General features: G+C 47.6%; 1 protein-coding gene across 1 annotated transcript; it reads right to left on the reverse strand.

The window, feature by feature from the left end:
- Positions 1 to 2,084: 2,084 nt before the first annotated feature.
- Positions 2,085 to 11,784, reverse strand: LOC125756434 (salivary cystatin-L2-like). Its single transcript, XM_049411228.1, has 3 exons — positions 11,560 to 11,784; positions 2,272 to 2,379; positions 2,085 to 2,117 (listed from the first exon to the last, which is right to left on the reverse strand). Exons 1-3 carry the CDS (start codon positions 11,782 to 11,784, stop codon positions 2,085 to 2,087), a joined length of 366 nt encoding a protein of 121 aa, XP_049267185.1.
- Between the last annotated feature and the right edge of the window lie 2,431 nt (positions 11,785 to 14,215).

The following is a 14,215-nucleotide window of genomic DNA, read 5'->3' on the forward strand; positions in this document are numbered from 1 at the left end:
CTACGCTGCGCACCAAAGGGGGCCTACCTCAGTCGTAACAACCCCCACCTTTCCTTTCTGATATGATCCTGTTGCAGCATTCCCAAACATAATATTCAATATGTGGTGGCACTTCCGAGTCTCTAAGGTGTGTTTCTGTGACGGCACAAACGCCTATCTCTTCTTTGTTTAACTGCTCCTCGATCTCTAACCATTTTGCCTTTTTTCTACCACCCTGCATGTTTATGTCTGAAATTGCAGCACGCGCCTTATCCCTTTTTCTTTTACCTTTTTTCTGGTCTTTTGCAATACTACCTGTCAAAGAGTCCTGGTTGTTTTCTCTGGTTGTCTTGCCCGCCCACGCCAGCGCTTGCCATTCCCCTGCCGGAAAAAGTGCGCACTTGTAGAGTATTGCGACCCTGCCGCTCCCTTTGGCTCCCACGCATTCACGAAGCGCAAGCTGCACGTGAAACGCCCCTCGTTCCGCGATGTCACCCCGACAGAAAGGGGGAAGTATTGCTGCGTCGTCAACTGTCACAATGGTCAAGCAAACACGAAGGGGTCGGCTTCACCAGTGAAATTCTACCGGTTCCCAAAGAGATGGCACGAGAAAAGCAGATGACAGGCATCGATGCGAAGCTCACGCTTGAGTGGGCACGACCACGACAACTACGAAAAAAATGCATTAGCCGTTGTTGCACGTCCATTGGTTTTTTTAGCAGATACAGTGAACTAGTTGTTACTGAGTGTGCAGGTACAGCCCGTACAACACGGTGCACTTTCGATATCTTTCTTGTGTCCGCGTTTGCACGCCCTGTCTTTTTAGAATGAATACTTACCAACTAGCTCAGCTCTCTGTTATTATTAAATGCCTTGGCAGCAATTGGCTCTTCCCCCGCAGATTGCACACAAAAAAAGTTTTTCTGAAAGCTGGGCGCTTGTCATTTCCCTATTAAAATGCTATGTCACGTTCATAGTACGGACGCTGTTCGTGAACTTGGAGTACCGGCTAGGAGAACGGCGACAATGCAAGGAAGAACACGCGAGATAGATGTAAATTTTTGTTGCGGGAAAGAAAGAAGCCCGAAATAGACCATTTATTTTTGGAGTGTTGCGTACCGCACGATAACTCGAATGGTTGCTAGTAAATTAAGGTATCCCAACTAATAGCAGTCACAGCGCCAGGGCCGCCGAACTTAAAGCACGAGAAACGGCCTTACCCATGCATCGAGTAACAAACATCGAGAGTGCGTAGTACACACAGCAAACCAAGTAAAACAGGTATGGATTCATGTGCTAACTTCACGTCGTAAACAGCGTCGTCCTTCACTTGCGAAATGCACTTCGCTCTGACGAGGACGGCGTCGACTGCTATCACTTGCTCCGCATCTACTACATGGCTGAGCAGGCGCTCCCCTTTCACCAAATTGCTGCCACACGGACATAAGCGTGCACATCCTATCCGCGTGCGACGCGAAATTCTCAAAAACACGTGCAGAACGCGTTCAGCGTGCGAGCAAAGCAACGCGTTTTCAAGGCAGCTTGGGGGACAGCGGAGAGGTCAACACTCGAGTAACCAGTTCTCTCCCCCCATTCACTGACAGCGCCAGGCACCGCAGCGCCTCCCACAGCGTGGGTCTCCCCTTTACATTCACGCTTTATCTTCCTTTCCTATTTCGCTTTGCCATATATGCCTCTCCATATATATTGTTTAGTGTGGGTGCATGTTCTTACTGGCCAATTTAAGGCCGCATTCACGCTCGAGCTACCATTCTACGGTTTAACTTTGTGGCTACCTCTTCGCCCGCACCGGACGCATTTACTCCACCTATGGGAGTATCTGGGACCTGGTTTTTGCCGCAGAACGTAAAGTCCTATTCACGCTCATGCCGTCCTTCCCCCATTTCGCTGTGCAGTTACCAATTCGTTCACGACGGAGGCATTTATGGCATCTTTGGTTGTATCTGGGAACCGGAACATGACATGCCCCGAAGGCACTCATCCGTCGTCAGGCCCATGCCAAGAACAACAGCACTGATAACACGAGTATGTGTTACTCTTTTCTGTCGTGCTGACTTGCCACTATACTACTCTAAAAAGACCCGTCAGCTCTCTGGTTTTGGCTCCACGACTGTCGTCTGAAAGTAGAATGATGTTGAAATAATGATCCGAATGGTCTCATATCTTTAAAGAGAGTCGCATACGTGGCAAGTCAGGACTTCCAAAGAAGAGTCAAATGACTCTCTTTTTTCTAGAGTGTTGCTCTACAGCCGCAGGCATACTCCAGCTTACCGGTCCGGTAGGAAGGCACTTCTCCGCCGAATAAGCATCTTTACCGATCGTGCAGTTTGACGGTGCCGTGTTGAAGTCGAGATCGTAGGTGGTTTCGTTTTTACGAACCTGAATATGCGTAAGGAAAGAAGAGTTATTACAGTCATTCATAGGGTTTAACGCCTCGCTTATGCATTGGGGATGATGAAGCACGCCGTAGTGGAGGGCTACAGACTGATTTCGGCAAATGCGGGTTCTTTGACGGGTAACTAAATGACAACACTGGATCGTTCTTGCATTCGGCTCTAATCAGGCAATACACAATAGACGCCGCCGGGGTTCGAAGCAACGACGTAGAAGGACCCGGAGCCACATAGCCATAGTGGCCGGTCGTGCCGAAAGTAAAATTTCCTGCGTGCTTTTCACTCAAAGGAAGTGGCTTAGGCTTGTTGGCAATCCGTCACAGTAGACTCAAAACGCGAGGGCACAACGCAGCATTAGCCGGATAGCAGCTGTGTAGCAACAATTTTTTTTTTGGGGGGGGGGGTAGCGGAGTTCAACCATATTTTATGTATGTTCGTGTGTGCCCGGTAGGACGTGTGTATATATAGGCAAGCAAAACTGAAAAATTTCGTTTCACCAGCCCCGCCACCCCCATCCCCTTGGCAATGCCAATGGTGGCAATGTCTAGAACGAGCACGACATGAGATGTACTAGAAGGAAACATTAAATTGGTGTCGATTGCGGTAAATTACGTTTACAGAAGCCTCAAATGAGTTCGTATTCACAGTCACCATATAATGACCCACAAGGACCCTTAACAGGGTGTTACAGGAGGTGGCGAGGAGGTTTAACAACATTTAAATTACATGCAATGGAGTGAAACCTATAAGAACCAACTACGTCACAATATGTATAGAGCACATGAGAAAACAAGATCTCAGCATCGATGCTCGGCAAAAGAAAGAAAAAGGAAGGAGGGGGTGGGGGGATAGAAGAACCTATAATTTAGAAAACTTATGTATCCATTCAGGTGAACGGCGACTCAGTGCTAGCAGACGTGCATGCGAATTTATGCGTCTTCAGTTGTTCGGTTCGCGCATGCTACAGGTACATTGGATAGGGTTATCGCCAAAGAATATAATGTGAAAAACATAAACAGAAACACAGCAGTATTGGCATTTGCCTCTGCTTGGAACGACACTGCTTGTTTGCCCGTGAACGCCAGCGTCGCCGAAGGGCTAATTGGTCCGTCCGATCATCCAAAAATACCAAAAGAGAGCACATAAACACAAGAAAGGAGCACTAAACAACAGAAAAGAGGCGATACATACGAGGTAAACACATAGGAAGCGCAGGCGAGTCAACGCTCCACACTTCGTACAGCTTTCACTCGGGGTTTAGCTCACTTAGATTTTAACGCGGTAGCGTTGTAGAGCTCGTTTCGCAGAAATTCCGGTGTACGCGTCGGTGTCGGAGTCGGCGTCGTTGGTTGTGAGCGAAAGTCAGTGTTGTTAGGGACCACATAATCCGGAAAGGTGCAAAGAAACAATTAATAAATATTTTATCTACCAGTGAGAATCGAACACAGACCATCTACGGGACAAGCAGATTCCACCGCAGAGCTAGTCATTGCTAGAGAGCACGTCGGAAAAAGAAACTATATCAATGTCATGTTTTTAGAGGAGTCTCCTAACGCATGTAATATTGCGCGGCACAAGCATAGAATCGCGCCAGGCGTCCAAACAGGTGAATTGCGCAACGAGTGGGTGTTTTAAAGGCCTACTCATTACAAAGCGCTCACACATATTTAATCGTCATCATCAGCTGAACCAACAACAAAGTGAGCAGCTGCGTAGGGTTCGCGTGTTGCCTTAAGGACGCGTAATGGCCGCTTAGCTGAGTCGAAAAAAGAAAGAGTTATGGCGTAGTGGACATTGCGCAACAGAGCTTACAGTAGGCATTCTAGGATAGTTTGAAACGGCCAATGATGAGCGGTCAGACGTTCGTTTCCATAGGGCACGGTTGAGTCATGCACCGAGAACCGAAGCTGGGCTAGCAGTTGAGAAGTCGATGCGCATGGGGCCCGATTATGCTATCGCGTTCTACTCTTGAAGGCGAAGCTCAAGCCTCGTCCAAGTTTTTATTAAAGCGAAACCCTAAGATGCCTCATTAAACGAGAAAATTGACTGTCGGTGGTGACGGCATGAACACGAGTGAGGCACAAAATCATCGTCGCGATATGATGGCTGTGACGCAATCATGGCGTCACTTGTTGCCAAAATATGTGACGTCATACAGACGTCACTATGACGTGCCACAAAGTGCATAAGGAATGTCAAATGCGGACGGATCCCGGAGGCACTGCAGAACATGTGAGGTGCACAAAGCTTCCGATGCTTGCGTTGCCGAACCGCGTTGTGTGCAGAATGCTTTCTGTGGGAGGGGAGGAATCAATACATTCGACTGATAATACAAATAAGGAGATGACAATTGCCTTCGCGTCGTCTGAGGAAAATGTGTAATATGTGGTCGTGTGAATTTTTAGTTGTTTTTCGCTACAACACTCCTCGTATCCGCACATTATAATTTCGACTAATTCTTCTTTTATTCGAAACCTGTTATGTGTACTCGGTACTTAAAGTAGTTTGATAGACTAGCTGGAATACCGAACTTTGATGCATTCCGAGCGCTTAAGCGAAATAGAAAAAAAAATCAGAGACAGAAAGTTATTACTGTTCTTTTTTCCCTTTTCTTATTGTTCTTCTTACTTCGGTTAAGCGCTGGAAATGCATCAAAGTGCATGGTGCATCTACGATATTATTGTCTTTGCTCAGCTAATTCTTAGATAACGTTGCATAGTGAATGTTTGTAATTCATAAATGACAACAAACGAAGCACTTACAAGCGTCCCTCATGCAATCGCACAACAGAACTCGAAAGCGAAAGCGAACGTTTCTTTTTTTTAACACGAAAGTGTTTTATGCCGGGGTCCACCAAGTAGATCCGTCACGGATATGACGTTGATAAAATGGACGCCAATGGGTGAGAAAGAAAAAAACCAAGAAAAATATACCCCGCTGGGAATCGAACCCATGACGTTGCGGCCGCGACGGCAAGCGCCCGACGCGCTACCGAGTAAGCTAACTCGGGAGATGCTGGACACGGCGCGAACGCGCCTTTTATCTTTCGCACATTCTCTTTCGCGGCGGGCGGAGCGGGGTGGTGCCGCCGTCTGTGAGGTGTGAAAAGAAGTAATGCTTCACGATCGACACTTACCAGCGCTTCCTCCGAGATTGCACGCGATATCGGAGGTAATGGTTAAAGCGTCTCGATACCAGAGAGGTAGACTGGCCGCGCTGCCGTCGCCGAGGCACGCTTGACGCAGTTACGTTCTTTGCCTTTGGCTTCGTGTTAGCGTGCGTCGGCTCAACGGAGTAGCTTCCACGTGCACCAACGGGATTTCTCCGCGGCCGACTGCTTCAATTGCGAGAGCACCGACTAACAAAACTGCTGCAATATGCGTTGCAGAAAGGACGCGATTTCGACGGGCGAATGTCGTGCCTTGGTGGAGCGAGAGCAACGCTTGCGAGACAGAGGCCAGCGGGACGCACGCGTTTGCGGCTCAGGCTACGAACCTCTAACAAAACGGAAACTTGGGCCAGTTGGTTGTACTTCATGTTTACCGGCAGCGCAACCACACACACGGACAGAGAAAAGAAGCGAAACGGAAACACTGTGTTTCCGTTTCGCTTCTTTTCTCTGTCCGTGTGTGTGGTTGCGCTGCCGGTAAACATGAACTACGAACCTCTACCTCTCGTGTTGCTGAAGCGCAGTGTGTGTTATGTATGCCTGAGCACAGGCGTCGGCTACCCGTTACTAGAAAGCGTACACCGTGCCGTTTCTCTCCTTAATTGACGACGCTTTGAAGAAGCGCATACCGGGTACCAGTGTTGATTATGAGCTTGTTGATATCATCTTTACGCGGGATTCACGATTCGCTGTGTCCAAATATCACATCGACAGCTACCACAACGGTTTAATAATGATCATGGGCGTTAGTCGTCGCGATAGAGACATGCTGTCAACATGGGTGCATCGACGTCAAACGGTGCTATAGCTGCCAAACACGAATAGACATTGTACAAGCTCTCATATATCACTACACAATAAGCACTACTTCTGTGAAGACACGTTTAACTTTCGTGTTATACCGATTCCTATGACGGAGGGATCAGCCATGTTTTTTTCTTCTCAGCCGATGTAGTTATCTTACCCCGCTCGCAGGTTCTATCCAGGCCGCGGCAGTCGCATTTCGATGGAGGCGAATTGCTAGCTGTCTGTGTACTGCGCGATTCCAGTGCACGTTAAATAACGACAGATGGTCGAAATTTCCGCAGGCCTCCACTACGGCGTGCCTCATATTCATATCGTAGTTCCGCCACCTCAAAACCACATGTATTAATATTTACTATCTCCCGCCCCTCTCAAAAGGCTTTAATAATAATTGATGTGGTTTTACGTCCCCAAAACAGGATATGATTCTGAGGCACGCCGTGGTAGACTGCTCCGAAAATTTCGACCGCTTGGGGCACTTTGACGTGCAGCTAAATCTAAGTGCACGGGCCTCAAGCATTTTCGCCTCCACCGAAAATGCGGCCTCCGCGGCCGGGATGTCCGAAAACTTTCTGCGCCTAACGTGCTTTTGCATTGCCTCCAGGACTGGCGGCTTTGCAAGCTTTCTTCACCACATCTGGCTTGCGCTGCCTCCACATTTGACCCACCTTTGAACAAGCAACGGTGGGGTATGACGTGACCAAGAGACGATGTGATTTAACGTCACATAATAAAGTCGCATAATCCCAGGCAGCACGCCGGTATTGGACCAATCTCGGAACAATGTTGGTAAACATTGGCAGAAATATTGGTCCTGCATTGGCTTTTGGGGGTTTGCTACACCTAAATGTGCATTGGTCCAATATTGGATGCCAATGATCTTCCAATAATGGCAAGGATGGCTGTAGCCAACATTGTCCGTTCAACATATCGCCAATAATGGCAAGGATGGCTGTAGCCAACATTGTTCGTCGTACGTATCGCCAACATTGTATAAATATTGGCAGCTCCAATATTTTTTGCCAGCCTTTATCGTTGGCTGCACCATCGTTCTTTTATTTCCAGCGTTTAACGCTGGAAATGAAAACATTTTCCACTGAATGTGTAGTTTAACGTGAGGTAGATTTTTGTGCACGTAAATAAATGCATGTTGCCCACGCTTTTGCTTTTAGGCAAGCAGCAGGGATATAATAATAATAATAATATCTGGGGTTTAACGTCCCAAAACCACGATATGATTATGAGAGACGCCGTAGTGGAGGGCTCCGGAAATTTAGACCACCTGGGGTTCTTTAACCCTTTGCGGTCCGTTGTCGGGCAGCGCCCGACAACGCAACACGGCCGTAGCGGTCCGCTGTCGGGCCCCGCCCGACAAGGGTGTTCGTGGTTTAAATTTTGCTGTTTTCTCACCGCGAGTCGCGCGCATTTTTTGTATACATGAAGGGCCATCTCTTGAGGAATAAGTGAGCTTTGTTTGTTGAGGTTTTACTTTTTTGACACTAGGGTGCAGCACTATGATCAGCACGGGGCCTAGAGCGTACGCACTCGCGCGCGCGGTTCGCTGAGAAGCATGGCCACGTTTTCACCGCGTGCGTTTTACGGCGGTGCTTTTAGCGAAAGCGAGGATGACTTTAGTGAGGAAGAGAATTACGTGCCTCCACCAGACAGTGATGACAGTGATTCGACAGAAGTGAGTGACGAAGACGACGACGGCGGCGGTGGAAACCTGCAGTAATAACCCTGGCCTGCACACAGGGGAATGCTTTGAGCGGTATCATACGTTGCCCAAATATCACTAAAAGAGTTGCCTGCAGAATGCAGGAGCAAAAATAAATATCCTGTGCGTTTCTCTTCCACAGCTTGTGTTTTTATTCGCGGCGCCAGAAACTGGCGAAATAGTTTCGGACCGCTAGAGCCCGAAAGTGGGTAAAGGTTTTGGACCGCAAAGGGTTAACGTGCACCTAAATCTAAGTACACGGGCCTCAACATTTTCGCCTCCATCGAAAATGCAGCCGCCGCGGCCGGGATTCGATCCCGCGACCTTCGGGTCAGCAGTCGAGCGCCATAACCACTAGACCACCGTGGCGGGGCAAGCAGCAGGGATAATCAGCGTACAAAAGCTGAGAGTACACACAAGTTTATTCTGCATGTATACATATGGCAAAGATACTGCAAGTTTTGAAAATAATTTCGCATTTCGCGCTTTGTTCTGCTGACCGCTTGCTGGCAGATAACAGCTGCACAGAACCTACACTAATTACCTTCAATAACGTCCTTATATTAGAAATCGGGGAAACGGGACCACTCACAAACACACACAGCCTCCCTAGGTGTTAGCGCTTATTTGATTTTTCAGTTCACCGAAGGTTCAAAAGGAAGTCAGTGAAAAGCGAAGCGTGATAGAAAATGAAATAAATTAACATGTAGACGTGAAAAGACATTCGATACAGCCGAGATCCATAACCACCTTGAACTACCAGAAAGTTCATCGCCTATTTATTAATAAAAAGGTGACTGCGGCAAGAGCTTGAAAGTCTGCGACAACTTCACAACTAATAAAAATTTGTGTGTTACAAATCCATCATTTCTTTGCGCGAATCCAGCGGCGAAGGGCAAATGAAAAAAGGGTGTTAAGCTGACGCACTACAACGCGAGAAAAGAACAAAATAGCACACGCAAATGCTGACAACATCGTTGAGGGCGAGAACTTAACCAACCTACTTCGAAGCGCACAATAAAGCCCCCCACATCGGTATTCACAAACTAGCAAATTTAAAAAAACTTACGCGGTAATGTAGGCAATAATAAACGCAGCACACATTTCACTTACGAACAACACGGAAAGTAACATGCGACGAAGGAGAAAAACGACTTACTGAACGCGATACGAACACAAAAATCCGGCGGAAAGTTTGCGAGTTGTCAGAACACATCGGCGCTCATCTGCGGATCGCTCTTCAAAAGTCAAAACAGTCAGGTCCGATGAAGAACAGGGCAGCTGCCTTCTCACTGTGGTATCGCCGTCGAATCTCGGTATCCGTAGAATCGTGGCATCCTGTCTCGGTATCCGACTCCGTTTTTTCCCGATGACCCTCGACTGAAAACTGAGGGGCGCGCGCCCCGCGCCCGCCGATGCTGGGAGCCCGAACGAGGGAAAGTAACCGCCACTGACTGACGAAGAATAGCCGCCGGCCAGAAGGGGCCGAAACGCGTACGCATCTTCCGAGGTGCCGTCGTCTCCCGCCATCTCCCTTAACCCCCCCCACCCCCTCGTTTTCAAAGGCATTGAAAGCGAACCGTCGTGGGCGGAGCAGCCGTCAAGTGACAAGTGTTTTATGACCAGCGACCACCGCGCTGCCCCACTGCCGCGAGGAGAGGACGTGAAATTTCGGAGCAAAACATGGCGCCGCGCTGCTTCTCCGGCCTCCCGAACACCGAGAACACCGAGAACCGAGTGAACACGTCTGGTTGTGTGAAGCGTTGAAAGTGCAAACATAACTCATCGATCATTTAAAGATTCCGCGGGCGATACCGTAGTCTTGGACAGCACGTCGCTGTAGCGCGCACACAAAGAAGTTATAATCCTGTAATCCAACCAGTCGTGCAGCAAACACGAAAATACACAGCGTGGTTGAAGTCACATGAAATGTTTTGATTGTTTGCCGCTAATAAAGCCGTGAGAATAATTTCGGTGTGTGTGCGGTGCGCAGAAGGTGCACCACCGCAGAGGCCCATTGCGAAGCAGATGACTTCTATTCTACTCCATTAACTCGTCAACGCTATGTACAGCTTCAATCAATGTAAAAGTAGGGTTTTTTGGTTGTTTTTATACAGTTGCGATGTATACACTGGCTGTATCACACAATTAACGTTAACTTTCAACAAGCATTGCAAAGTGAGATTTTGTTTTGTGTTTCCTTTCTCATAGATGTATTTCCAACAGCGCGCAAAACTCAGTTGAGAACTTGGTACTTATTTTACATTGCTCAACATCTGTAAAACGAATTTTGTCCAACTATTTAGCATATATTTTGTGCCACACTAAATGCCAACCTAAAAATCAAGACCCTGTGTACGCCATTGTTCCCTTTCTTATAGACTGGAATTTGCAGTTTTGTTTGTTGGCTGACAACGATGGACTGTTTTTGCCATCTTTATACAGTAAAAGCTCGTTAATTCCACACTTATTAATTCGGAAAGTCGGATAATTAGGACGCGTTCTCTGGTCCCTGCAAGCATGTTTATTGTTTAACGGCATCACACTCTCGTTAATTCGGCCATACCTGTCCGCAACCCGGTTAATTCGGACGAACCTCTTAGTAGGGTGGGGGGCGCTGCGACGAACCTTTGCCCCCCCCCCCCTAATGGGGAATCCTGCGCACGCCTATGGTGATAAGTAACCAGAAATCTTCTTTGAGGTGCGCTGAATGCCGGACAAAGTGATTTTCATAATAGCGTGCATGCAGGTGGTGGCTCGATTCGGGCTAACCTTCCCTCAGTGATGGTAAAAGGGGAAAAAAACATTCTTGCCGATTAATCATGCATATGCTTGCCAGTGTTTAAGACATTGGAGCGACAACGTGTAAGTCTGGACAATATTGTCCGGCGCGTAGCATTGGCCGTCCAATATTGTTTAACCAGTCAGATTGACTGGACAATATATCCGATCTACAGCCATTACTTAACCAATATTGTTTTACCAACGGATAAGCTGGCCCAATATTGCCATTTATACGGCCTGGTTCTGCCAATATCGTATTTACATCGGGAACCATGGGCCGTTGTTGCCAACCTCAAAGAATAGCACGACCAATATTGTATGTTGGCTGGCAAAGATGGACCATTATTGGCATCCTTGTAGGCTGGCTTGCCAACATTGGTTTTATAGTGGTTTGTATGGGCCATCATTGGGCCATCGTTTGCCAACGTATAAACAATATTGGACCAACGTGCTGTGCTGCCTGGGATATGGACGTCATCTGTATAACATATTGATGGTGTTGCAAATTTTGACGATTTGTGACGTCATGATGACTTCATATGATGAAGTGAAGTGACGACTTTTTCGCAGCCGTCGTGATGACGCTGAGGGATGCCGACGCAGATGGTCAATTTTCGCTTTTGATGAGGTAGGGAATGTTTTTCGCCTTAATGAACGCGCAACCAACGGATCCAATAAAGCTCGGCACTAACCAGAGTGGCGACACTTGTGAGATTGACAACCGTGTCGTACACCTTCTTGCCCTTCGTTTGCGTGGACACCGCGAAGTGGGCCATCTTCAGGTACGTGGGGCTCCCATCCGGCTTCTGCTCTTTAAAGTCGTCCATCTCATCTGAATCGGCGTAGCAGATGCCGAGGAGAAGGACAGCCCACACCCCAAGGAGCAGAGCACCGCAGGTCGACTTGATCGCTGCCATGTCGGTCGAGAGGATTCAACACTTTCTGGAAGCGATGGTGAGTACGTTTCAGGCAACGCTTTTAATTGTTCTCACACACACCCTACTCTAAACTGGAACGTACGCTACCCATAGTGCGTAGCATGTCACCATTACTCACACTACTACTCTACACTGAAGGTACGCTACACTGAGTGTAGGGTATAACACACCGGGTTTTACTGTTTGGTTAACCTTTCTATATAGCTTCCATCCCTGCGCCTTGTCACTCTTGTAGTAGAAAATTCCCCCCCCCCCCCAAAAAAAAAAATATCACGGCGGCACGGATATCAGTGTCACGAAACTTTCAAATTTCATTCTATGTGTATATTCGTATTTCACAGAATACCGTTCTCCAAGTATAGTGCATGCCGCGAAGTAAATACTAAAAATGTATTTAAGTAATATGTGATATTGAGCTATTAAATCGCGTGATATCCATATGTTTCGTTCGAATTGCAGTATTTTCGATGACGTGTTCTTTTTTTTTTCTCGAAACCTTATCCCACCTATGAAAGTATTTTTGAGACACCCCGTGTAAACGCAGGACAGTATAAATGTTCGCATTCGTCACGCCGGACAACTAAAACAGGAACATATATAAAAAAAATGTATTTGTGCGGCTTTTCATTTCGCGACGGTATTACATGCAAAATAAAAGTAGGTTAGAAAACGAGCCCGCTCATGGAATCTGGAAGCGTTTATCACATGGTATTATTTTATCATGTGAAAGTCCCAATGCGATTTCCTGCATGCGCAGCAGTTGTAAGTGTTGAAGAATCAGGAACACCTGTTTAATTCACTAGTGACAGCATGTTTGATGAAAGCTGGCATTTTGACTGACATTTTCATAAACGGCTATGGACGGGACTGTTATATTCAGTGAAGTTTCACTAACCGTCATGCACTGCCGAAGCACTTTAGAGTCGAAGACGACACAAGTTTTGTTTTTTTAATTTGAATGAGAAAAAAACGAAGCAGCCTCAGCTAGAGTTGAGCACAATGCAATGCGCTGTTGTTTAAATACGCCTGTTAATTGTGCAGAATTTTTCAAGCATGTAGGACATTTGTCATTTGCGCTCTGCTCCCGTATCTTCGTAAATTATTATTTATAGTTGTTAGGAGAATCGGGAGGCCGCTTGCGCAGCCGCGTGCCCGACGTCCACGCGATCATACTGTGGCGTGAGGAGAGCGTTGCGGAAGATTATTGTGTGTAGCAGTCTGCAACCCCTGCCCGGACTTTTATATTCATCAGTCCTGCTTCATCAATATAAAAAAAGTCACAGTTTTACCGCAAGGGCGAAGCAATGAATGCGATAGCAACAAATTGTAGTGTTACACGAAGTGAGGCTGGCAGCTAACTGTTTTGTATCCGATCTCGCGTAACTACAAAACGCTGGTGTAAGAGAATACGGCCGCTCCAGGGAGAGGTGTTCTCCGCATAGTCACTTCGCGGTGAGAGCGCAGCACGTAGAAGGGTATACGAGCCCCCCACTGTGATGGCTTTCGAGATAGCGCGCGCGCCAGCGAGAGCTACCACGCTCTTAGATTCAATGTTCAAAGTGGCTGCTAGTGCGACAACCACCCCCCGCCCCCAACCTCGCGTCTTTTCATGGTCGTTAAAGACGGGCGTTTGTTGTCTGCTTCGGTGGCAGGCCTCCCGAGCGGGGTGACGTTATCGCATGCACCCTACGAGCGACGGAAATGGGCCGGCTCGTTTGATCTCTGCTTCGGCCGCGTTCGTCGCCCCGCTCGCGCGCTTTTACCCGCGGTAGAACATACAATGCGTGGGGGGATCTTATGAATTTGGACTTCATACCGGAAGCACATGACGGCGACGGCAAAAACCCGTTGAGGCTGTCCGTACAATTGCTATCGCAATGAAAATTCAGGCCACTTCCTCGCCTATGCAATCTGAGTGAACGGTGGAGCTGGCAAGGAAACGCCACCAGCTGCTGAACGCATACTGATTTTTTTTCGTCTTCAACTTCTTTCTTTTATTCATGTTTCTTTTTTGAGGTTTTTATACATCTTGTTCTTATTTCTTTCTTTTATATGTCTTTCTTTCCTTATCTATCGCTAGATTGCCCTCTCTCCTCCTTTCCCTCATCCCAACGCTCACATCAGTCCCCTTCACCATCACTTTTGTTTCCCTCCCCTTGTTACGCTATACGGAACATGGTTATACTAACGTTTACCCTCTCACCTTTTCCTTTCTCTCCTCCTCACGCTAACATCAGTCTTTTTCACTCTCACTTCCCTTTCCCATCCCCTTCCTTAACTATACCATCAAGGCTATGCCACCCTTTACCCTCTCCCCGCCTGCTTTTCTCCCTCCTCGACCTGATTTCACTCCTCGCCCCTCAGGTTTCTTTTCCATTTCCTTCCTATACTATACTATCCACGGTTATGC

This window comes from Rhipicephalus sanguineus, chromosome 11 (genome assembly GCF_013339695.2).
Source record: "Rhipicephalus sanguineus isolate Rsan-2018 chromosome 11, BIME_Rsan_1.4, whole genome shotgun sequence".
In the NCBI taxonomy this organism is placed as follows: Eukaryota; Metazoa; Arthropoda; class Arachnida; order Ixodida; family Ixodidae; genus Rhipicephalus; species Rhipicephalus sanguineus.

Excerpts from the sequence above, each read along its gene's own strand:
- LOC125756434 (XM_049411228.1), bottom strand. The coding sequence starts at position 11,784 with ATGGCAGCGATCAAGTCGACCTGCGGTGCTCTGCTCCTTGGGGTGTGG. Across the intron at positions 2,380-11,559 it reads TCACAAGTGTCGCCACTCTG|GTTCGTAAAAACGAAACCAC; the intron begins GTTAGTGCCGAG and ends ACGCATATTCAG. Across the intron at positions 2,118-2,271 it reads AGTGCCTTCCTACCGGACCG|ACGACAGTCGTGGAGCCAAA; the intron begins GTAAGCTGGAGT and ends TTCTACTTTCAG.